Source organism: Calypte anna, chromosome 26, assembly GCF_003957555.1.
Source record: "Calypte anna isolate BGI_N300 chromosome 26, bCalAnn1_v1.p, whole genome shotgun sequence".
Taxonomy (NCBI): domain Eukaryota; kingdom Metazoa; phylum Chordata; class Aves; order Apodiformes; family Trochilidae; genus Calypte; species Calypte anna.
In genome coordinates this window covers 3,454,950-3,479,614 of record NC_044271.1, presented here as the reverse complement: position 1 = coordinate 3,479,614, position 24,665 = coordinate 3,454,950, and the positions used below count along the sequence as shown (strand labels likewise).

The window sequence follows — 24,665 nt, the reverse complement described above, 5'->3', positions numbered from 1 at the left end:
CGATACTCCCGGGGCTGAACCGGGGGGGTGTGTGAGTGTCCCAGCCCGGCGGTGCGGGCGGTGCCGGTGCCGGTGCCGGTGGCGGTGCCGGGGGGGTGGCGGCTCCTTTAAGCGCGGCTCAGGTCTGAGCGGCGGCGGCCCCGCCCCGGCGGGTGCGCGCGGGCGGCGGGAGGGGCGGGGGGGGCGGGAGGGGCGCGGGGCGCAGCGGGCACCGGTACCGGCACCGCGCCATGGGCGCTCGGCCCGCCCGCCGGGCCCCGCCGCCACTGCCGCTCCTGCTGCTGCTGCTGCTGCCCCCGGGACCTGCCACCGGAACCGACACCGGTACCGACACAGACACAGCCACCGGCACGGCTATCGGCACCCGCACCGGCATCGGCCGCGGTACCGGCACCTCCATCGGTTCCGCCGCAGCCACCGGCACCGGCACCGGCACAGCTATTGACACCTCCACAGCTACAGCCGCCGGAACCGGCACCGGCATCGGCGCAACCACCGGCATCGGCACCGCTACCGGCCTCGGTATCGGCCCTTCCACCTTTACCAACATCGGCACCGGGCCCGGCAATGGCCCCGCCACCTCCACTGCCATCGGCACCGGCGCCGGTATCGGCTCCGCCACCTTCACCGGCACCGGCCCTGACCAAGGCACTGCCAGCGGCATCGGCATCGGTACCAGCCCCGGCATCGGCACCGGTACCTGCCCGCCCGGCTCCGTCCCAACGCCGCTCCATCCCCGCGGCGGCACCGGGGACAGCGGCAGCTCCAGCGGCACCGGGGACAGCGGCGGCTGCGGGAGCGATCCCGGGGACAGCGCGGGGGAGAAAGACCACGGGGACACCGGGGACACTGGAGGCACTGCAAGCACTGGAAACGCTGGGGACACTGGACATACTGGGAATACTGGATGTACTGGCGACACTGGAGGCACTGCAAGCACTGGAGGCGCTGGGGACACTGGATGTGGCGGGGATACTGGAGAGACTGGGAGCGTTCCAGTCCCTGATGACACCAGGAGTGGCAGGGATACTGGGGACACTGGGGACAGCGGTGTCCTTATGGGCACCGGGGACGGGATGAGCACTGGGGACGTTGGGGACTTTGGCCACACGGACACCAGGGATACTGAAGACACTGGAGAGACTGGGAGAGTCCCCAGGGACACTGGATCTACTGGGAAGACTGGAAAAGTGCCCGGAGACACCAGGAGAGACAGAGATACTGGATGTACTGGGGACACCGGGAGCGTCCCCAGGGACAGCAGGAAAGTCCCCAGGGACACTGGGGAGACTGGGAAAGTCCCTGGGGACTTCAGGGATACTGGGTACACTGGACAAAGTGGGAGAGTCCCCAGGGACACCGGTAGCACTGAGGAGATGGTGGTCCCTGGGGCCATCATGCCCCCCCTCAGGGCCAGCAGTAGCCCGGTGGCTGGCAGCCGTCCCCGCCGCAGCCCCAACGCGGCGCCGCAGTTCCAGCCCTCCAGCTACCAGGCCTCGGTGCCCGAAAACCGCCCGGCGGGGACCCCGGTGACACAGGTGACAGCGGTCGACCCCGACGAGGGGGAGGCGGGGAGGCTGCGCTACGCCATGGCCGCCCTCTTCGACAGCCGCTCCGACGCCCTCTTCTCCATGGACCCCCTGAGCGGCTCCGTGGCCACCGCCGCCCCCCTGGACCGGGAGAGCAAGAGCACCCACGTCTTCAGGGTGACGGCGGTGGATCACGGCACCCCCCGGCGCAGCGCCATGGCCACCTTGACGGTGACGGTGAGCGACGCCAACGACCACGACCCGGCCTTCGAGCAGCCCGAGTACCGGGAGAGCGTGCGGGAGAACCTGGAGGTGGGCTACGAGGTGCTGACGGTGAGGGCCACCGACAGCGACGCGGGCCCCAACGCCAACGTCCTCTACCGCCTCCTCAATGCCGGCGGCGCCAACGAGGTCTTCGAGATCGACCCCCGCTCGGGCGTCATCCGCACCCGCGGCCCCGTGGACCGCGAGGAGGTGGAGGCCTTCGAGCTCTTGGTGGAGGCCGTGGACCAAGGGCAGGAGCCGGGGCCCCGCAGCTCCACTGCCACCGTCCGCATCGCCGTGGAGGACGACAACGACAACGCGCCGCAGTTCAGTGAGAAGCGCTATGTGGCCCAGGTCCCCGAGGATGTGGCGCCCAACACGGCCGTGCTGCGGGTGACGGCCACCGACCGCGACAAGGGCAGCAACGCCCTGGTGCACTACAGCATCGTCAGCGGCAACACCCGTGGGCATTTCTACATCGATGCCCAGACGGGAGCCCTGGACGTGGTCACCCCCTTGGACTACGAGGTCAGCAAGGAGTTCACCCTGCGGATCCGGGCGCAGGACGGCGGCCGCCCCCCCCTCTCCAACATCAGCGGCTTGGTCACCATCCAAGTGTTGGATGTCAACGATAACGCTCCCATCTTTGTCAGCACCCCCTTCCAGGCCACCGTGCTGGAGAACGTGCCGGTGGGCTACTCCGTCATCCACGTTCAAGCCATCGATGCTGATTCGGGTGACAACAGCCGCTTGGTCTACACCCTGCTGGAGACCAGTGTGGGCTTCCCCTTCACCATCAACAACAGCACCGGGTGGATCGTGGTGGCCTCCGAGCTGGACCGGGAGGCAGTGGACTTCTACAGCTTTGGGGTAGAAGCTCAGGACCAGGGGAACCCCCCCATGGTGTCCTCGGCCAGCGTCAGTGTCACCATCCTGGACGTCAACGACAACAGCCCCGAGTTCACCCAACGGGAGTACAGTGCCCGCCTGAACGAGGACGCGGCGGTGGGCACCAGCGTCCTCACCGTATCCGCCGTTGACCGCGATGCCAACAGCGTCATCACCTACCAGATCTCCAGCGGCAACACCCGCAACCGCTTCTCCATCACCAGCCAGAGCGGGGGGGGCCTCATCTCCCTCGCCCTGCCCCTGGACTACAAACTGGAGCGCCAGTACCTCCTCACCATCGCCGCTTCTGATGGCACCCGCCAGGACACCGCACAGGTCATCGTCAACGTCACCGATGCCAACACCCACCGGCCCGTCTTCCAGAGCTCCCACTACACCGTCAACATCAACGAGGACCGTCCGGTGGGCACCACGGTGGTGGTCATCAGCGCCACGGATGAGGACACGGGGGAGAACGCCCGCATCACCTACCTGATGGAGGACAGCATCCCGCAGTTCTGCATTGCCGCTGAGACCGGCGCCGTCACCACCCAGATGGAGCTGGACTACGAGGACCAGGTGTCCTACACCCTGGCCATCACGGCGCGGGACAACGGCATCCCGCAGAAGTCCGACACCACCTACCTGGAGATCCTGGTCAGCGACGTCAACGACAACGCCCCCCAGTTTCTCCGCGACTCATACCAGGGCTCTGTCTACGAGGACGTCCCCGCCTTCACCAGCGTCCTCCAGGTCTCCGCCACTGACCGCGACTCGGGACTCAACGGCAGAGTCTTCTACACTTTCCAAGGGGGCGACGACGGCGACGGGGACTTCATCATCGAGTCCACCTCGGGCATCGTCCGCACTCTGCGCCGCCTCGACCGGGAGAACGTGCCCCTCTACACCCTGAGGGCCTTCGCTGTCGACAAGGGGGTCCCGGCCAAGCGGACGCCGGTGGAGATCCAAGTGACGGTGTTGGACGTCAACGACAACCCGCCCGTCTTTGAGCGGGACGAGTTTGACATCTTCATAGAGGAGAACAGCCCCATCGGGCTGGTGGTCGCCCGCATCACGGCCACCGACCCCGACGAGGGCACCAATGCCCAAATCATGTACCAGATCGTGGAAGGAAACATCCCTGAGGTTTTCCAGCTGGATATCTTCTCCGGGGAACTCACCGCTTTGGCCGACCTGGACTACGAGTCCAAGGCCGAGTACGTCATGGTGGTCCAGGCCACCTCAGCCCCCCTGGTCAGCCGGGCCACCGTCCACGTCCGCCTCCGTGATGCCAACGACAACCCCCCCCCAGCTCAAGAACTTTGAGATCCTCTTCAACAACTACATCACCAACCGCTCGGGGAGCTTCCCCGGGGGGGTGATCGGCCGCGTCCCGGCACACGACCCCGACGTCTCCGACAGCCTCACCTACACCTTTGAGCAGGGGAACGAGCTCAACCTGGTGCTGCTGGACCCCAAAAGCGGGGACCTGCGCCTCAGCCCCGCCCTGGACAACAACCGCCCCTTGGAGGCCGTCATGAGGGTCTCTGTCTCCGGTAAGAAGAAGACCTGGGGGGCCGCGGAAGCTCTTTGGGGGTGGCCCCCGTCTCTTCTGGGTGGCGTTGAGGCGGTTTGGGGTCCCACCAGCCCATCTCCTGGGGTGGAGGAGGGTGGTGGGGATGGAGATGCTGCCCCCCCCAACCCAGATGTCCCATTGGTGGCACTCGGGGTCCCCAGCACCCCCTTCTCCATCCCCACCCCTGTCTCATCCTTGGGGTGTCGGGGGGTCCGGTACCCTTGGGAATATGGTTTGGGGGGGTTCAGGACCCTATAGCAGCATCTGAGGTGGGGGGCAGGACCTCATGATTTCATTTTGGGGGGGTCTTGGCACCTCACTGTGTGGCTCAGGGGGGGGGGAAGGCCGGACCCATCGCATGTGTTGGGGGGGCACAGTCTGGTGGGGGGGTCCGGGCTGGATTATTGGGGGGCCGTGGGTGAATTCTGGGGTCTCAGGGGCTGGGGCAGTTTTGGGGGGGTCCTGGTACCGTAATTTTCACAGCCCCCAGTGCTTGTTTGGGGTTTTTTTTGTGGGGCCACAGGTCTGGTGTTTGAGTTTGGGGGGGTCTTGGCACCTCTGCTGGGGGGACCCTGGTGGGAAGGGGCGAAGGGGGGGTCATGCTCAGTGTGGTTTGGACTGGGAGGGCAGCCAGGGGGGGGTCACCTAAGTGTGGGAGAGGGAAACTGAGGCACCGGCCATATCGTGGTGTCCCTTGTCCCCAGCCACGTGTCCCTCATCACCCTCCCCACACCCCCCTCCCTGCTCCAGTTGCACAAAGGGGGGGGCCCAGGGCACAAAGGGTGGGGGCAGGGAGCCCCCCAGGCCCCCCCTCAGCACAGGGACAGCCAGGAGGGGAACAAAGGCTCCGGCCATAGCTGGGCCCCCGCGGCTGCAGCCATGGCAACCCCCCCCTCAGCCACCGGCCACGGGCCACCAGGCAGCCCCGGCCCCTGGCCACCCCCCAGCGTCACCCCCTCCCTCCCGGCCCCATGCTCCCTCTGTCCATCTGCCCACCCCCTCCCCATCTGTACCCCAGGACAGGAGGAGGAAGAGGAAGATGGGTGCCCTGTAGCCACCACTGTACCCCCCATGTGGTGGCCATCACAATGGGTGCCCCAGAGCCAGTGCTGTCCCCACCCCACGGTGGCCATCGTGATGGGTGTCCCAGTGTCATCTTCATCTCATGGTGGCCATCCAGACAGCATTGTCCCCACACCATGGTGGCCATCAGAATGGGTGCCCCATCCCCATCCTGTGGTGGCCACCAGGATGGGTGCCCCATCCCCATGCTCTGGTGACCATCACGATGGGTCCCCCTTCCCCATCCCATGGTGGCCATCACAGCGGGTGCCCCCCGTGCCTTCTCCATCCTGCGGTGGCCACGGGGACCATCCCTGACCCCTTTGTCCCCTGTCCCCCCCTCCCAGACGGGGTGCACAGCGCGACGGCCCAGTGCACGCTGCGTGTGACGGTGATCACGGACGAGATGCTGAGCAGCAGCATCACCCTGCGCCTGGCCAACATGTCCCAGGAGCGCTTCCTCTCCCCCTTGCTCAGCCTCTTCCTGGAGGGGGTGGCCACCGTCCTGGCCACCCCTCGCCACCGCGTCGTCCTCTTCAACATCCAGACGGACACGGACGTGGGGACAGACGCCCGAATCCTCAACGTCAGCCTCTCGGTGCTGCTGCCACCGGCGGCCGGGGCGCGGGGCGGTGGCGGTGGTGGCGGTGGTGGCAGTGGTGGTGTCCCCAGGTTCTTCTCCTCCGAGGAGCTTCAGGAGAGGCTGTACCTGAACCGCTCTCTGCTGGCTGCCATCTCTGCCCAACGCGTCCTCCCGTTCGATGACAACGTCTGCCTGCGGGAGCCCTGTGAGAACTACATGCGCTGCGTCTCCGTCCTGCAGTTCGACAGCTCCGCTCCCTTCCTGGCCTCAGACACCATCCTCTTCCGACCCATCCGCCCCGTCCCCGGCCTGCGCTGCCGCTGCCCCCCCGGTTTCACCGGGGATTACTGCGAGACCGAGATCGACCTCTGCTACTCCAGCCCCTGCGGGGACAACGGGCGCTGCCGGAGCCGGGAGGGGGGTTACACCTGCGAGTGCCACCAGGATTTCACCGGTGAGAGCCTGGGGACACCCTGACACCCTCCGAAGGGACACTGTCCTCTTGGTCTGCAGCCTTAGCAGCCCTGCAAACAGCTCCTCTTCAACCATCATCCATCACTCCATCCCTTGCTCTTGGTGTCCATCCCCATCATCTCTCCATCCCTCCATCCCTCCCTCCCTCCCTCCCTCCATCCATCCTCCATCTCTCCATCCCTACATCCATCCATCCATCCATCCATTCATCCCTCCCTCCATCCCTCCCTTCCTCCATCCCTCCCTTCCTCCCTCCCTCCCTCCATCCCTCCATCCCTCCCTCCATCCATCCATCCATCCCTCCACCCACCCCCCCCCCCCCCCCTCCTTCCCTCCCTCCGTCCTTCCATCCCTCTATCCCTCCATCTCTCCATCCCTCCCCTTTGTCTCCACCTCTTCCCTCTCTCCTCTCCTCCCATCCCATCACCATCTCTGGTCCCCTCCCTGTCACCTCTGTCTCTCCACTCCAATGGGGTCCGTGCCTGAGGTCGGGGTGAGGGGGGGTGGGGGTCACCCTGGGGACACCGGGCGTGGGAGAGCACCTTGGAGCCACCCTGGGGACAGCCTGGGGATGTGGTCACATGCTGTCCCCATAGTGGTGGCCCCCATCACAGGAACACATCTCCCAGTCACTGGGAGACTGGTGGCACTGGGGACAGACCTCTGTCCGCCCGGGAACCCCAGGGGACACCCATGGGTGGGGTGGGTGCCAGCAGTGGGGGAGGGGATGCTGGGGAGAGGGGGTGTGGGTGTCTCAGTTGCCATGGTGATGGGTGGTGGTTGCCATGGTGACAGAGCTGGAGGTAAAGCCACCCTGGAGTTGATGGGGGGGTGGGGGGGTGATGGGGAGAGGGGGTCCCTACTCCCCCACCCTCCCACCCCGCAGTTTTTGGGGTGCTGGGGTCCCAGCTGTGCTTCCTGCAGGGGAACGCTGCGAGCTGAGCGCCCGGGGGGGGCGATGCGCCCCGGGGGTCTGCAGGAACGGGGGCACCTGCCTGAACCTCCTGGTGGGGGGGTTCCGCTGCCAGTGCCCCCCCGGGCACTACGAGAAACCCTTCTGCACCATGAGCACCCGCAGCTTCCCCCCCAACTCCTTCCTCACCTTCCGTGGCCTCCGCCAGCGCTTCCACTTCACCCTCGCCCTGACGTGAGCCCCGGGGAGGGGCTGGGGGGAAAGGAGAGGGGGGGCCCAGGGAGCAGGGGGGGTCCCATGGGTCATGGGGTGAGGGTGATGGGCACCCCTTGGGTATCATTTGGGGTGGGGGTGATGGATGCCTCATAGGTGTTGTTTGGGATGGGGGATGATGGGTGGTGTCCCATGGGGTGGGGGGTGGGGGGTGCCCCTCAGCATCGCCTGGGGCTGTGGGGCTGGGGGTGTCCCATGGGGTGATGGGTGTCCTGTGGACACCCTTTGGGTGGGGGGGATGGGTCTCATGGGATGTAGGGGGGGGTGCTGGGTGCCCCCTGGACATCACCCTGGGGGACGGGTTCCTGTGTACCCCATTGCTGGGGCAGGGGGTGGGGCTGTGGGGCCGAGGATCCATCCTGATCTCCGGGGGGGTGGGGGGGTGACAAGCTGTCCCTGTCCCTTGTCCCCAGGTTTGCCACCCGGGAGCGGGACGGGCTCCTGCTCTACAACGGGCGCTTCAACGAGCGACACGACTTCGTGGCACTGGAGATCGTCAGTGAGCAGCTGCAGCTCAGCTTCTCTGCAGGTACGGCACCCCGACACTGCACCCCAACACTGCACCCCAGCGCTGCACCCCAACACTGCACCCCAACACTGCACCCCGACACTGCACCCCGACACTGCACCCCAACACTGCACCCCAACACTGCACCCCAGCGCTGCACCCCAACACTGCACCCCAACACTGCACCCCGCCACTGCACCCCAGCGCTGCACCCCAACACTGCACCCCAAAACTGCACCCCAGCGCTGCACCCCGGACACCCCAGCCCTGCCACTGCACCCCCTGTGTCCTGTCCCTGGCACTGCATCCCAGCACCGGCACCCCCAGTCCCTCTGCCTGCCCCCCCCCCCGTCCCCCAGCCCCCCCGGGCCGTGCCCCCTGCCCCACGTGCTGGTGCCCACAGGTGAGACCACCACCACGGTGTCCCCCTTCGTACCGGGGGGGGTCAGTGATGGGCAGTGGCACCGGGTCCAGCTCCACTACTACAACAAGGTGGGGGGGGAGGGTTTGGGGGAATAGAGGAGGGGGGGTTGGGGGCAGAGAAGAGGGGCAGGGGGGTGCAGAGGTGGAGGGGAACGGGGGGGGTTGGGGGATGTGGGGAGGGATTGGGGAAGGCAGAGGGATGGAAGGGAATGGGGGGCAGGGACCTGGGGGTCTGGAGATGGGAGTTTGGGGGGAACAGGGATGGAAGGGAGTGTGGGGGGGGGTTGGTTGTGGGGCACAGAGGGGAGTGGGGGGACATGGGGGGCTGGAGGGGAACGGGGGGGTGGTTGGGAAGCTGAGGGGGAGCAGGAAGAGGGTTTAGGAAACGGAAACGGAAAAAGATGGGAGGGAGGAATGGGGGGAGGTCGGGGGCTGGAGGGGAGTGTGGGGGAGTCAGGGGTCTGGAGGGAGGGGACCTGGGGGGGCAGGGAGGAAGGGGAGCAGGGGGGTGATTGGGGAATGGGGAGTGGGGCTCAGGGCGTGGGGAGACAGAGGGGTGGGGGTCAGGGGGGGCGGTGGGGTTGGAGGGCTCAGGAGGAGACTGAGGCGCTGCCCCCAGCCCGTGCTGGGCCGCTCGGGGCTGCCCCAGGGCCCCTCGGAGCAGAAGGTGGCAGTGGTGACAGTGGATGACTGTGACACCGGGATGGCCCTGCGCTTCGGCCACCTCCTGGGAAACTACTCCTGTGCTGCCCAGGGCACCCAGAGCGGCAGCAAGAAGTGAGGGGGGGCCCAGGGGTGGTGGTCTGGGGGTCCCCATAGGTGGATGATGGGATGGGTGGAGGGTCCCTTGCGGTCCCCACGGATTGGGGGGAGATCCACTGGGGTCCTGATGGGGAGTTGGGGGTCCCCAGGGGTCCCCATGAGTGAGGGATCACCTGGGAGTCCCTATAGGTGGATGCAGGGGTTGGGGGTTAATTGGGGGTATCTTGAGGACCCCATTGGTGGGGGGGTGCGTGGGGGCTGCCTTGGGGTCCTCATGAGTGCAGGGTCCCTAGGGATTCCTTTTGGGGTATCCCATGGGACTGCCTTGCGGGTCCCTTGTGTTCCCTGTGAGGGGAGGGCGGGGGGGTCCCTTGGGCAACTCTTGGGGGTTCCTGAGAGTCCCGTGGGTGAGGGGTTCCCTGCGGGTTCCTTGGGGATTTTTGGGGTCCCATGGGTGGAGGGTCCCTTTGAGGCCCCTTGGAGGTCCCTGGGGGTCCCGTGGCATGGGGGGGGTCCCTGGGGATCCTTTGGGTGGGGTGTCCCGGGGGTGACGCTGGGTTCTGCAGGTCTCTGGACCTGACGGGGCCGCTGCTGCTGGGGGGGGTGCCCACCCTGCCCGAGAGCTTCCCCATCCGCAGCCGCCACTTCGTGGGGTGCATGCGGCACCTCCACATCGATCAGCGCCCCGTGGACATGGCCGCGTTCATCGCCAATAACGGGACCCAGCCCGGTGCGACCGGGGCGGGACCGGAACCAGAACCAGGATGTGGGGCGGGGAGGGGATGGGCGAGGGGGTCAGGGATGTGAGGGTGTGGGGCTGTGTCCTCTGTATGGAGAGATGGAGGGGGGGGTGGGTGTGCCCCTGAGATGTGAGGGTGTGGGGTTAGAGGGTGCCAGCCCCATAGATGTGGGGATGGGGGCTGTGCCCCCCTGGGTGTGGGGTGTGGAGTTAGGGGTGCCAGGGCTGTGGGGCTGTGCCCCTGGGTGTGGAGTGGGGGTGTCACGGTGGGGGGGTGAGATGGGTTTAGGGGGTCCCAGAGCTGTGGGGCGATGCCCCTGGCTGTGGGTTGGGGGGTGCCAGGGTCCGAGCCCCGTGTCGCGGGTGTCCCCCCCCAGGCTGCCCCGCCAAGAAGCCGCTGTGCGACCCCAGCCCCTGCCAGCACGGGGGGAGCTGTCAGCAGCACTGGGACAGCTTCACCTGCATCTGCCCCCCGGGATTCGGGGGCAAGACCTGCCAGGAAGGTACCGGGGGGACGGGGGGGCACGGGGGGGCGTGGGGAAGGGGTCGGCAGCCCCCCCACATCCCCATGTCCTCACAGAGATGTGAGGGGGGGGTCTGCAGCGGTACCCGGGCAGCAGCTGCCTGGCCTGGGGGGCCTGGGGGGAGGTCCACGGGGGTCTGGAGGATGGGGCAGCCCCACAAGGGGGGTTGGGGGTCCATGGGGTTCCGGGATGGTCAGCATCCCCCTGCCCCCCCACCCCGTCCCCGTGTCCCTGCAGTGGGGGGGGGGTCCGCAGAGGTTCCTGTGCAGCAGCTGTTTGTCTGGGGGGGGTGGCAGACAAGGGGGGCTCACGGGTCTTTGTGGGGGGGGGGGGGTGTCATTCCCCCCACGCCCCCGTGTCCCGTGTCCCCGCAGAAGTGGGGGGTCCGCAGCGGTTCCTGGGCAGCAGCCGTCTGTCCTGGGGGGGTCTGGCGCTGCCCCTCTCCCTGCCCTGGCACTTGGGGTTCATGCTCCGCACCCGACACCCCCGCGGGACACTCGTGCGGGCCAGCGCTGGCCCAGGGGCAACCATCAGCATCCAGGTCTGCCCGGGGGGGAGCATGGAGGGGTCATTGCTCTGCGGCAGTGTTTACGTGGGGCAAATTACCCCGGGGGGGGGAAATTGGCAGAGGGGGGGATACCCCGGGGAGGGCTATGGCCATGGGGGGGTTGGCATAGGGAATATTACCCGGGGGGGGATGGGATTGGTGTATTGCCCATGGGGGGGAGGGCATTTTCCCGGGGGGTATTTCCTTGAGGAGGAGGGGGGGCTGCTTTGGCGGTGTTGCCCTGGGGGGTGGCAGTGCCAGGGGGGGTGCCCCTCTTCGGGGGAGGGGGGGAGGTTGTCCCCCCCAGCGCGGGGGGGTCACCGAGTCCCTTTCTGCAGCTGAGCGAGGGGCAGGTGGAGGCGGGGGTCTGGGGGGGGGGCTCCCGCCTGGCCTGGCTGCGCCTGCCCCACGCCAGGGTGACCGATGGCACCTGGCACCACCTGGCCCTGGAGCTGCGGGGGGCACCGGGACGACCTCCCCCCGCCACCCTCCTCATCCTCATCCTCGACTACGGCCGCCACCAGGTGGGCTGGGGGCTGGGGGGGTGGAAACTGAGGCCGGGGTTGGGTCTCCCCCTCCTACACACCCCCTCCCCCCGCTCAATGTGTGTCCCCCCCGCTCTGTCCCCGCAGGCGGTGGCCGATGTGGCCGGGGAGCTGCAGGGGCTGCGGCTGCGGAGCCTGAGCCTGGGGGGAGGGGACGGGGACGGGGACATCGTGGAGGAGGGGTTCCGAGGGTGCCTGCAGGTATAGCATGGGGCGTGGGGACACGGGGACATGGGGACATGGGGACATGGGGGTATGGGACATGGGGACATGGGGATATGGGGACATGGGACATGGGAGGTGGGGACATGGGGGGCGTGGGGACACGGGGACATGGGGGTGTGGGGACACAGGGACATGGGGATGTGGGGACATGGGGGGCATGGGGACACAGAGATATGGGGACATGGGGATATGGGGACACAGGGACATAGGGACATGGGGGACATGGGGACATAGGAGTGTGGGGACATGGGGGGCATGGGGACACAGGGACATGGGGATGTGGGGACACAGGAACACCGGTGCATGGGGACACAGGGACACAGGGGCTTGGGGACGTGGGTGTGTGGGGACACGGGGACACAGGGACATGGAGGTATGGGGACACAGGGGTGTGGGGACATGGGCATAGGGGACATCGATTGGATGTGAGGACGTGGGCACGGGGCCATGGGTGTGGGTGCAAGGCATGGGGACACAGGACATGGGGACAAGGACATGGGGTGTGGGACATGGGGACATGACCCCAGGGCCTGAGGACAGGGAGGTGGGCAAGGGGCACAGTGTGACCTCTGGGGGAGCCACAGGACAACCCGAGTTCCAGCGAGGGAAACTGAGGCTGGGCTGGCAGGGAGGGTGACATTGGGGTGACACTGGGGGTGACACCGGGGGTGACACCGGGGGTGACGCAGGGCGTGCGCGTGGGTGAGACGTCCAGCAACGCGGTGTCCCTGAGTGTGGCAGCGGCAACACGAGTGGCCGTGGAGGGGGGCTGTGACCTGCCCGACCCCTGTGCCGGGGGACCCTGTCCCCCCCACAGCGCCTGCAGTGACAACTGGGACAGCTTCTCCTGCCACTGCCACCCGGGTGAGCAACAGACACCCCGCACTGTCCCCTTGGCACTGCCACCTCCCTGTCACTGTCCCCTTGTCACTGTCCCCAGGGCACTGCCACCCTCCCTGGTCACTGCCACTCCCGTCCCCATGACACTGCCACCCCTTTGTCATTATCTTCTGGGTCACTGCCACCCTCCCTGGTGACCCCCCCTGCCCATTCTGTCCCCAACCGTGCCTGTCCTTGTCCCCAGGCTACTTTGGTGACAACTGTGTCAGCGCTTGTGCCCTCAACCCCTGCCAGCCCCCGGCCACTTGCACGCGCCAGCCGGGCACGGCCCACGGCTACACTTGTCACTGTCCCCAGGGACACTTTGGGCCCTACTGTGAGCACAAGTGAGTGACACCAGGGGACAAGAACATGATGGTGCCACCCACCCTGGGATTGGCCCCAACCCCCCCGATGGGGACAGGGAGTGCAAGGGACACGCATGGTGCTTGTGCAAGGGATGGTGGGTGTGCAAGGAGCAGGATGAGGGGGCACAGGGAGCATGCAAGGGACACGGGGGGCACACGGGGGGGCACGGTGCCCGTGCAAGAGCCATAGCAGCCATGCAGGAGACGTGGTGACTGCGCGAGGGACGTGGTGGCTGCGCAGGGGACGTGGTGGCCATGGCTGGACAGGGGAGGTGTGTGTGTGTCCCCTGCCACCCCCGTCTGTCCCCAGGGAGTCCCCACCGTGTCCCCGGGGGTGGTGGGGCCACCCCACCTGCGGGCCCTGCAGCTGCGATGTCACCAAAGGCTTCGACCCCGACTGCAACAAGACGACGGGCGAGTGTCACTGCAAGGTGGGGACCTGCTGGCCCCTGCTGGCCCCTGCTTGTCCCTGTTGGTCCCTGCTGTCCCCTGCTGTCTCCTGCTGGTCCCTGCTGGTCCCGACGGTGCCTGTGGTGGCCCTATGGGACCTTCACTGTGTGTCCCCCCCAGGAGAACCACTACCGTCCTGCGGGCAGCGGGTCCTGCCTGCCCTGTGAGTGCTACCCCACCGGGTCCCTGTCCCGACGCTGTCACCGTGCCAGCGGGCAGTGTCCCTGCAAGGCCGGGGTCATCGGCCGCCACTGTGACCGCTGTGACAATCCCTTCGCCGAGGTGACAGCCAGCGGCTGCGAAGGTGGGGACGGGGACCGTGGCACCCTATGGCACTGGCACCTGCTGCCACCCTGTGGCACCCCACTGTCACCTTCCTGTCGGCTTTTGTGGCCCTCTGTCACCCTCTGTCACTTCATTGTCACCCTGGGCGCTGGCAACCAGCTGCCACTGTCACCCTGTGGCACCCCACTGGCACCTGCTGCCACCCTGCTGTCACCCTTTTGTCACTCCATGTCACCCTTCTGTCAACCTCGGTGCCAGCCACCAGCTGCCACTGTCACCCTGTGTCACCTGCTGTCACCTTAGTGTCCCTTTTTGCCACACGTGGCACCCTGGGTGCCAGCAGTGGCATGTCCCTGCTGTCACCCTGAGTGTCCCTGCTGGCACTCTGCTGTCACCTGCTGTGATGCTCTGCTTTGTCCCTCAGTCAACTATGACAGCTGTCCCCGTGCCATCGAGGCCAGCATCTGGTGGCCCCGGACCCGCTTCGGGCTGCCAGCCGCTGCCCCCTGCCCCAAGGGCTCTGTTGGTAGGTGGGGGGACACAGGGACAGGGTGGGGGTGGCACGGTGGTGGCACTGCTGGGATGGGACTGAGGGGTGACACTGTAGTGGCCCCACAGGGACATGGAGGATGGTGACACTGTGGCTCTGCTGAGATGGGGCAGGGTGGTGACACCATGGTGGCAGAGCTGGGATGGGGCAGGGGGAGGTGACACAATGGTGGCATGGCTGGGACAGACAGGGAGGGTGACAGATCTGAGGTGGGACAAGGGGGTGGCACGGAGCTGGGGCGAGCTGGTGTCCCTGCTGGGGCAGGGTGGTGACAGCGATGTCCCCACAGGGACAGCCCTGCGGCACTGTGACGAGCACAAGGGGTGGCTGCCCCCAAACCTCTTCAACTGCAGCTCCCTCGCCTTCAGCAACCTCCGTGCCTGGGTGAGCTGGGGAGGCGGGGACAGGGGACAGGGGACACGGGGACAAGGGGACAGGGGACACGGGGACAGGGGACCAGGGACACCGGGACAGGGGACACCGGGACAGGGCAATGGCAATGGGGACACAGGAGTGGAGACACTGAGAGATGGGGACACATGGAGATGGGGAGAGATGGGGTTTGGGACAGAGGATGGGAACGGGAGTGGGGACATGGGGACAGAGGGACAAGGACATGGGGATGGGGGACACAGGGACACGGGGACAGGGATACGGGGATGTGAGCTGGATGGGGACATGGGGACGAAGGGGAGCCGGGGCCAGTGCCACCCGTGTCCCCAGGCGGAGCGGCTGTCACGGGAGGAGTGGCGGCTGGAGCCCGCACAGTCGCGGTTGGTGGCCCGGCAGCTGCGCGAGGCCACGGGGGTGGCGGGGCCGCTGTGGGGCAGTGACCTGAGGCTGGCGTACGGGCTGGCCACCGGGCTACTGCGGCACGAGAGTCGCCAGCGGGGCTTCCGTCTGGCGGCCACCCAGGATGTGCACTTCACAGAGGTGGGGACAGCCCGGGGACAGGGTGGGGACAGGGCGGGGACAGGGGACAGGGTGGGGGGCACCCCGGGGGCGGGAGGTTGGATGCCAAGGGGAGGGACACCCCCTGGGCAGGGAACAAGTGCCGGGGGAGGGAGCAACCGCTGAGGGGGGGGTCGGGGCACCCCAGCCCATCGAGCTGAGGGAGGGGACCCCCTTCCCAAATGTGTGTGGGGGGAGGGCACCCCTTCAAGTGGGGGGGTCAGGGCTCCCCAGCTTCCGGAGTTTGTGGGGGAGGGAGGGGACCCCCTGGGGTGGGGGGCACCCATTTAGGTGGAGTGGGGGGATCAGGGCACCCCAGCCCAAGGAACCTTCTAGGGAAGGGGGGCAAAGGGACCCCCTGCCCAAATGTGGGGGTGTGGGGGGGCACCCCTTCATCTGGGGGTTCAGGGCACCCCAGCCCTTGGAGCCTTGTGGGGTGGGGCTCAGGTGGTCCCAGGGGTGCCAGGGGGGTGAAACAGAGGGAGGAGGGGGGGGTCCTTCTGCTCTTCGGGCAGGATGGGGGCACCCTGGGCATCGCCCACCCCGTGTGCCCCCCCAGAACCTGCTGCGGGTGGGCAGCGCCCTGCTGGAGCCCAGCACCAAGCGGCACTGGGAGCTGATCCAGCAGACAGAGGGGGGCACGGCCTGGCTGCTCCAGCACTTCCAGGACTACGCCAGAGCCCTGGCCCAGAACATGCCCCAAACTTACCTGAGCCCCTTCACCATCGTCACCCCCAACATCGGTCAGCACGGGCTGGGGACACTGGGCTGGGGACACCGCGGGCTGGGGACACCGCGGGCTGGGGACACCGTGTGCTGAGGACATGACATGGGGTGTACCTGGGAACACGTGTGTGTCCAAAGGACATGTGTGTGCCTGAGGACACGTGTGTGCTGGGGACATGTGTGTGCTGGGGATATGGGAATGTGCTGGGAGACGTGTGACAGGGCTGGGGACATGGCTGTCCCTCAGGACACGTGTGTCCCCAAGGAGGGATGTGCCTGGTGGCAGGGACACCATCACCATACCCAAGGGACACGCGTGTGTCCAGGGGACACCCACACAGGGATCTGCCCCAGGGGTGCCAGGGGCTGCGGGCACTGGGCACAGGGGTCTGGCCTGAGGTGACAGAGTGCCCGGGGTGACACAGCACCCTGGTGACACCGTGCCCAGGGTGACACAGTGTCCTGGTGCCCGCAGTGGTGTCTGTGGTACGTCTGGCCAGGGGCAGCGTGGCGGGCACCCGGCTGCCACGGTACGAGGCACTGCGGGGGGAGCAGCCCCCAGACCTGGAGACCACCGTCATCCTCCCCGACAGCGTCTTCTGGGCCCCCCAGGGCGGGCGTGAGTCTGGGGGGGACTTGGGCACATCCATGGGCTGGCAGGGGTGGGGACACTGGGGTGGGACACCCCGGGGTAGGGGTGGCAGTGGGGACATCAGGGTGGTCATAGGGCGGGCAGCAGTGGTGACCCCAGGGTAGGGGTGGCGGGGTTGGGGACCCTGATGTGGCCATGGGGCTGGCGGGGTTGGGGACACTCCCCCCACCTCCCCACTCCCCCCCCAGTCTCCCCCGCCGGGCAGGAGGAGGAGGAGGAGGAGGCTGAAGAGGCTTCAGAGGAGGAGGAAGGTGGGGAGGGGGAGGTGACCCTGGTGACACGGCGCAAGCGACACCCGTCCCTGGGTGAGGGCCAGGCCATCGCCAGCGTCATCATCTACCGCACCCTGGCTGGGCTCCTGCCACCGCGCTACGACAGTGACAAGCGGAGCCTCAGGTGACAGACGGGGGGGGGAAATGAAGGGGGGGAGCACAAGGGTGCAGGGGCCCATGGAGGGTGCTCTGGGGGGGGACGTTAGGGTTCCCATGGGGAGCATGGGGGGGGCCACAGGGGGGTGGGAGAGGGGTTTGAGGTGCCCATGGGGGGCTGGGGGGTATCCCTAGGGGGCTGGGGGTGCTTATGGGGGGCACAGGGGGATGGTGGGGGTCCATGGGGGGCATGGGGACAGTTTTGGGGTGCTCGGGGGGTCCCTGACCCGCTGTCCCCAGGGTCCCCAAGCGCCCGGTCATCAACACGCCGGTGGTCAGCATCAGCGTGCAGGCGGGGGGGGCGGGGGGCTCAGGGGGGCCGCGGGTCCTGGCCCAGCCCCTCACCCTCCAGTTCCGGCTGCTGGAGACCCGGGAGAGGAGCAAACCCGTCTGCGTGTTCTGGAACCACTCCCTGCGGTGAGGGGACAGCGGGGACAGGGACAGCGGGGAGAGGGACACTGGGGGGCAGGGGACACCAGAGACAGAGATGGGGACACGAGAGTGACGTTGGAAGGGACAAAGATAGGGACACGAGGGGCAGGGGACACCTGGGGACAGGAATGGGAATACCAGGGAGACAGGGGACACCAGGGGGACATGGGGGACACCTGGCACAGAGGCACCAGGGGCAGGGGACACCTGGGGACAAAAACACCACAGGGAGGACAGGAAGGGAAGAGGGACACGGGGGAAACACTGGTGGGGGCGGGGGGCACAGGGACACTAGGGACAGGGACACCAGGGACAGAGTGAGGTGGGTGTTCCCAGAGGTTGTGGGTGTCCCCAGGGGTAGGCGTTCCCACGGTGGCAGTGGGTGTCCCTGGGGTTGTGGGGTGTCCCCATGGTGGCTGAGCATGGGTGTCCCCAGGAGTGTCCCTGGAGGTGATGGGTGTCCCCGGGGCTGTCCTGGCGGTGGCTGAGGGTGGGCTGGGTGGCCCTGGGGGTGTCCCCTCGGTGTCCTCTCGGTGGCTGAGGGTCCCTCACAGGGCGGGGGTCGCGGGAGGCTGGTCTGCCCGGGGCTGTCACCTCGTGTTCCGCAACCGGACCCACGTCAGCTGCCAGTGCCACCACCTCACCAGCTTCGCCGTCCTCATGGACATCTCCCGCCGTGAGGTGGGACATGGGGGGACGTGGGGGGGCGTGGAGGGGACCCGGGAGGACCCGGGGATGGGCCCTGCCCTGGGGATGTCGGCAGGGACATGGTGGCACCAGGCTGGGCAGGAGGTGCCAGCCCGGGGTGGGGCTGGGGGTGACAAGGGGTGATGGGGGGGGACAGGGGGTCAGGGCTTGGTGGAAGGGGTGGGGACCCGGTGTGTCCCCAGGCCTGTCCCCAGTGCGTCCCCTGTGTGCTCCTGGTGTGTCCCTAGACGTACCCCCAGGCATGTCACTAGCATGTACCCAGCGTGTCCCCAGGGTATGTCCCAGGTGTGTCCCCAGTGTGTTCCTTGGTGTGTCCCCAGTTTGTCCCACGCATGTCCCTGGTGTACCCCTGTCATGTCCCAGGGCACGTCCCCAGTGTGTCCCCAGTGTGTCCCCAGCGTGTCCCCAGTGTCCCCCCGCTGTGTGTTGTGTCCCTGGCATGTCCCCAGGACATGTCCCTGGGGTGTACCCAGGGTCTGCCCGAGATGTGTGCCTTGTGTGTCCCCAGCGTGTCCCCAGTGTCCCCCCGCTGTGTGCCGTGTCTGTGGCACATCCCCAGGACACGTCCCCATCGTGTCCCCGGGGTGTCCCCGTGCTGACCCCGTGTCCCTCAGAGCGGGGCTGTCCTGCCGCTGGCTGCCCTGACCCAGGCCTCGCTGGGGGTGGGTCTGGCGGGTTTGGCTTTGGCCGTGCTGGCCCTGGGGGTGCCGCGGGGACCCCGCTCCAATCGCCACAGCATCCGCCGGCACGGAGCCACCGCGCTGCTGCTGGCCCAGCTCGTGTTCCTGCTGGGAATCAACCAGGCTGAGCTGCCGGTGCGGGGGGGGACGCGGGGGGGTGGGGGGCTCTGTGGGTGCAGAGGGGCGTTGGGGGGGGGGGCTACAATGGGTTGGAGGAGTGGGGGCTGAAAAAGACGGGGGGTCTTAAAGGGGGATGAGGGTCTTGAAAGGGGTGGGGGTCTGAAAGAGGGTGGGGGCTATCAAAGGGGGTGGGGGCTATAAAATGGGTGGAGGTCTTGAAGACAGGTTAGAGGGTCTGAAAGAGGGTGGGGGCTATAAAAGGGGTTGGGGGGTCTTAAAGGGGGAGCGGTGGGCTTGCAGGGGGTGGAGGTAAAGAGGGTGGGGTGGGTGCTTGCAAAGCAGGTGGGGGTCCCGAAGGGGGGTGGGGGCCAATTAAAGGGGGACGGGTTCTTTCGAAGAGGGTGGGGGTCCTGAAAGGGGTGGGGGTCTTAAAGCAAGTGGAGCCTCACAAAGGGGGGTGGGGGTCGCAGGGTGGGAGTGTCGGGAGGTGGCACGGGGAGGGGGTCTCAGAGTGGGGGTGCGTGTCCCCGGGGGGTGTCCCGGGGGCAGGAGGTGACACTGGGGGTGCAGCTGGCCTGCACGGTGGTGGCCATCCTGCTGCAGTTCCTCTACATGAGCGCGGTGGGCTGGGCCCTGCTGGAGGGGCTGCATCTCTACCGGCGCCGCAGCGAACCCCGGCACGTGGACCGCGGGCCCATGCGGTTCTACCACGTGTTGGGCTGGGGGCTGCCCGCGGTCATCACGGGTGAGCAGAGACCCCCGGCAGGACTCCCCCCCCGACCACACCCACCCTAACCCCGCCCCTGGACATAGCCCCGCCCCTAAGCTTGGCCCTAGCCCCGCCCTTCATTCTGACCCTAACCCCGGCCGTGCCCCCCCTGCCCCCCCACAGCCCCCCACCCAAATTCTGACTCAAATCCCTCCCCTGAATCTGGCCCTGGCCACGCCCCTAAACCCGACCAGAGCTCCGCCCCCTGGCGATAGCCCCGCCCCTAGAGGTGATCTGAGCCCCGCCCCCTGACCTGGACACCCCCATTCTGCCCCTCCCCCCACAGCCATACCTGCCCCGCCCCCAAGCTCCACCCCTGATTATAGCCCCGCCCATGCTACAACTGCGCCCCATTTGCCACGCCCACTAAAACCTTGCCCCCACCCCTACCCATAGCCCCTCCCACGTGCCATAACCCCGCCCTAACACCAACACCTCATTAACATAACCACGCCCTAATGCTTTAACCACGCCCCCACACTTGACCACACCCTCATTAGTAACCGCCCCTTTTGACCGCGCCCTTTTGGACCACGCCCCCTACCACACCCACCACACCGCGTGCCTGTGATTAGCCCTGCCCCTCCCGTCTTAGCCCCGCCTCCATCACATTAGCCCCACCCCATCACGTTAGCCCCACCCCATCACGTTAGCCACGCCCATCTTAGCCCCACCCCTGTGTTGGCTCCACCTCTCCCATTTTAGTCCCGCCCCCGGTTTTTATCCCTCCCCTCCCACATTAGCCCCGCCCCTCCCATAGCCCCGCCCCTCCCTTAGCCCCGCCCCCTGGCGCTGGCCCCGCCCCTGAGGTGCCGTGGGGCAGGGCTGGCGGTGGGGTTGGACCCCCAGGGCTACGGGAACCCCGATTTCTGCTGGCTCTCCATCCACGACAGCCTGGTCTGGAGCCTGGCCGGACCCATCGCCTGCGCCGTGGCCGTGCGTACGGGGGGGTTGGGGGGGGACACACCCCCGGGGCACCCCTGGGTGGCACCCCCGGGTGGCACCCCCCACCTCACCCCTCTGCTCCCCAGGTCTGCATCTGCTTCCTCGTGCTGGCGGCCAGGGCCACCTGTGTGACCCCCCCGGGCTGCGAGAGGAAGGGCAGGGCGTGAGTCGGGGGGGCACCTGTGGGAGGGCACCTTTGGGGGGGGGAGGGCTGTGGGGGGGCAAAGACATGGGTGGCACGGGAGATGGGGTATCTATGGGTGGGGGTCCTTGAGAAGGGCGTGGTGGGGGGAGCACCTATGGGTGGGGGTAGTTGTGGGGGGCTGGGGAACACATGGGGGGGCAAAGCATGGGGGGCAGGCAGGGGGAGCAGGCAGCTGGGGGGTACAGACAGACGGGGGGTACAGACAGGGGGTGCAGGTCCCTGATGTGCTGCCCACAGACAGGGGGTGCAGACAGACGGGGGGTACAGACGGGGGGTACAGATGGGGGGTGCAGGTCCCTGACGTGCTGCCCACAGACGGGGGGTGCAGACAGACGGGGGGTACAGACGGGGGGTGCAGACGGGGGGTACAGACGGGGGGTGCAGACAGGGGGTGCAGGTCCCTGACGTGCTGCCCACAGACGGGGGGTGCAGACAGCGGGGGTCCTGCTGGCCCTGCCCAGCCTCGCCTGGCTCCTGGCCCTGCTCTCCGTTAACAGCGATGCCCTCCTCCTGCACTACCTCTTCGCCATCAGCAACTGCCTGCAGGTGTGGGAGCACCCCAGGAACCCCCCCCCCCCGAGTCCTCGGGACCCCACCAGATCCCCATAACCCCCCCAGAGCCCTCTGAGCCTTCATCATTCTTCTGATCCCCCAAGACCCCCCTAGGGCCCCCCACCCTAGAGACCCCCTGACCCCTCTGGAGCACCTATGGCCCCTCCAGAGCTTTTGTTACCCCTCAGGATCCCCCCAGAGCCTCTCTGAGCCCCCTCAGGCCCCCTGAGCCCCCAGAACTCCCTCCAGAGCCCCCCCAGAGCCCCTTACGCCCCCCACCCAGGGGGGTCCATCACGCAGTCTGGAGCATCGGGGGTGGGGGCACCCAGCAGTCAGGGGGGATCCCTTGCTCTGCTCAGGGTGCTGATGGGGGGCACCCCGTGAGCTTGGGGGGAGGGGTCTGCGGCCAGAGGCTGCCCTCTCACCCTGTACCCCCCCATGCCCATCTGCCCCCCCAGGGCCCCCTCATCTTCCTCTTCTGCGTGGTGCTGAGCAAGGAGGTGCGGAGGAGCCTGCGGCTGAGCTGCACCCAGTGCCACCGCCCCGACCCCGCCATGGCCACCAAGGCCACCCTGACTCCTGTGAGTGCCAGGGGGACACCCAGGACGGGTGGGGGGGCGATCAGGGGGGCGGGGACAGCCCCCCAGCCCGGTGTCCCTGTCCTCTGGCAGGCCTATGGCTGTGACAGCACCTACGTGGCGGGGCGGTTGTCCCCGTGTCCCGGGGGTGGCTCCAGCGGGTCCCTGCACAGCACCGCGCGCTCGGGCAAGAGCCACCACAGCTACATCCCCTTCGTGAGGAGGTACGGGGGGGTCAGCACGGGGGGGGGTCAGCACGGGGGGGACAGCACGGGGGGGACAGCATGGGGGCGGGGACAGCATGGGGAGGGGGACAGGGCGGGGGGGACAGCACGGGGAGGGGGGGACAAGGTAGGGGGGGACAGCACGGGGAGGGCAGCGCGGGGGGGGACAGCACCAGGGGGGGGAGCAGCATGGGAGGGGAGACAGCACGGGGGGGGGGAGCGGGATGGAGGGGGGACGGAACGGGGCGGGAGACAGAATGGTGACAAGGGAGTGGGTGGCATTGTGGGGGGGTGGTTGGTGGCATCATGGTTGGGTGCTGGGTGGTGAGGTGACATTGTGATGGGGTGGGGGGTGGCAGGAAGGTGGCAATGTGGTGCGGAGGCACCGCGGTGGGGTGGGGGGGTGCTATGGTGATGGGGTGGTGGCACGGGGACAGGGTGGCATGGTGCCTGGGTGCCAGCACTCTGGGGGTGGGGGGGTCCCCTCTCCGCAGGGAGGACTCGGGGCTGGCGGGCAGCCCGGGGCCACTGCCCGAGCCCGGGGGGCTCTTCCTGGACACCCCGGAGCAGCCCGAGGGTAGGGGGACACCCGTGTGACAAGCGTGCCCGGCCTCAGGCGGGACAGGGAGCAGGGTGGGGGGGTGTCCCTGGCGACCCCTGACCCGTGTGTGTCCCCAGACCCGGACACGGACTCGGACAGTGACATCTCCCTGGAGGAGGAGGGCAGCGGCTCCTGCGGCTCCTCCCGCTCCTCCGACAGCGAGGACGAGGGGGCCCCCCCCGGCTGGGACCCCCTGCCCGGGCCCCCCCCTGCCCCCGGGCCTGGTAACACAACCAGGGGGCACTCGGGGGAGGGGGTGGGGGGGGTCTCCCCCTGTCTGGGGGCACCCAGTGGAGAGAGGGGGGGGTCTCTAACCCTACTTGGGGTACCTGAGGGAGACACAGTGATTTGTGGGGGGTTCCTCCCCCTCTCTGGGGGCACCCAGTGGTTATGGGGGTCCCTCGCCGCCCCCACCCCAGCACCCCCCAACCCCGCCCCTCCGCAGGTGACACTTTGGTGGCCCCGGGGCGACCGTACTGGCCCGGCGAGTTCATGACAACGACGGCGAGTGAGAGCGAGGGGCAGGGGGGCAGCGAACCCCTGCGGGTAGAACCGGCGGGGGGGGGGCAGGGACACCCCCCCAGGCCTGACCCCGGCACCCTCCGGGCTGACCCCCCCCACCTGAATGGTCAAGCGCTGCCCAGGGACCCCCCCCTGCTGCCCCTGCCCCACCCCCACAAAGGTACGAGAGGCCTCGGGGGGAGGGGGCGGGAAGGGGGGGGGGGGGCACCGGGCTGATCCCCCCCCCCAACATTGGGTACCGCCCGCAGGCATCCTGAAGAAGAAGGGGCTGCCCCCCATCAGCGAGCGGGGCAGTGCCCCTCGCCCCCCCCGCCGCCCCCCCGGGTTCCTCGGGCAGTGAAGGCAGCAGGGGGGGGGTCCCGGCCGCCCCCCGCCCCCGGCAGAGCCTCCAGGAGCAGCTGCGGGGCCGCGCACCGATTGCCATGAGCGTGCGGGCGGGCACGGCCGATGGGGACTCCTCAGGCTCCGAGTGAGTGGGGGGGCACGGGGGGGGGAACGGGGGTGCCCATGGGGGGCTCGGGGGTGCCTGAGGTGGGGGGGGCACGGGAGCTGCTGGGGGGAGCAGGGAGTTCCTCAGGGGGTGCTGGGTGCCCCTGGGGTAGGGGGGGTTGATGGGTGCTGGGGGGGGGAAGGGGGTCGCCCGGGGTCCAGGTGGGGGGGGTCTCTGGGAGCTGTGGTGGGTGCCCATGGGGGGGCTGCTGGGTGAACATGGGGGGGTCGATGGCTGCGGGGGGTCCTGTGGGGGGGTGGGGGACTCAGGAGGAGCAGTGGGTGCTCCGGGGGGGTGAAGGGGCTGTTGGGTGCCCCTGGGCTCAAGGGGGGGCTGCTGGGGACTGCCCACGGGGGGAGGGGGTTGGGGCTGTCCTTTGGGGGGGGGCACAGGGGGTGTCGGGGTGCCCCTTGGGTGCCCATGGTGGTTTGGGGGGGGGGGGAACTCCGGAGGTGTCATTGCAGTGGGAATGGGGGGGGGGTGAGGGTCTCCCTGCCCACGAGCATTAACCCCCCCCTCTCTCCTTCCCACCACCCCCCAACCCAGATTTCTTTTTTTTAATTTTCTCCATTAACCCATGGGGGGATGGGGGCTCCTGCCCCCCCCCTCCTCACCTCCTCCATCCCCCCCTTCCCTGGGTGAGCACTGGGTGCTGGGGGGGCAGAGGGCACCCTGGCACCCCCCCCATCACACATCCACCTGCCTTGGTTTTTTA

The 24,665-nt window shown here is 68.2% G+C and overlaps 1 protein-coding gene across 1 annotated transcript; it reads left to right on the top strand.

Moving 5' to 3' along the window:
• Window positions 1-230: 230 nt before the first annotated feature.
• On the top strand, window positions 231-24,524 carry CELSR2 (cadherin EGF LAG seven-pass G-type receptor 2). The gene is given in 37 exon segments (XM_030465322.1): window positions 231-3,983; window positions 3,985-4,237; window positions 5,667-6,356; window positions 7,301-7,523; window positions 7,976-8,091; window positions 8,474-8,562; window positions 9,113-9,270; window positions 9,822-9,985; window positions 10,372-10,497; window positions 10,893-11,059; window positions 11,404-11,589; window positions 11,698-11,811; window positions 12,525-12,699; window positions 12,920-13,061; window positions 13,393-13,513; window positions 13,653-13,836; window positions 14,242-14,343; window positions 14,657-14,751; window positions 15,091-15,300; window positions 15,878-16,061; window positions 16,520-16,663; window positions 16,885-17,092; window positions 17,365-17,541; window positions 18,111-18,237; window positions 18,879-19,079; window positions 19,635-19,809; window positions 20,657-20,769; window positions 20,865-20,941; window positions 21,403-21,529; window positions 21,994-22,116; window positions 22,207-22,337; window positions 22,832-22,914; window positions 23,016-23,162; window positions 23,384-23,620; window positions 23,709-23,763; window positions 23,765-23,929; window positions 24,497-24,524. Coding segments are annotated over 37 exon segments (9,570 nt in total).
• The last annotated feature ends 141 nt before the right edge of the window (window positions 24,525-24,665 follow it).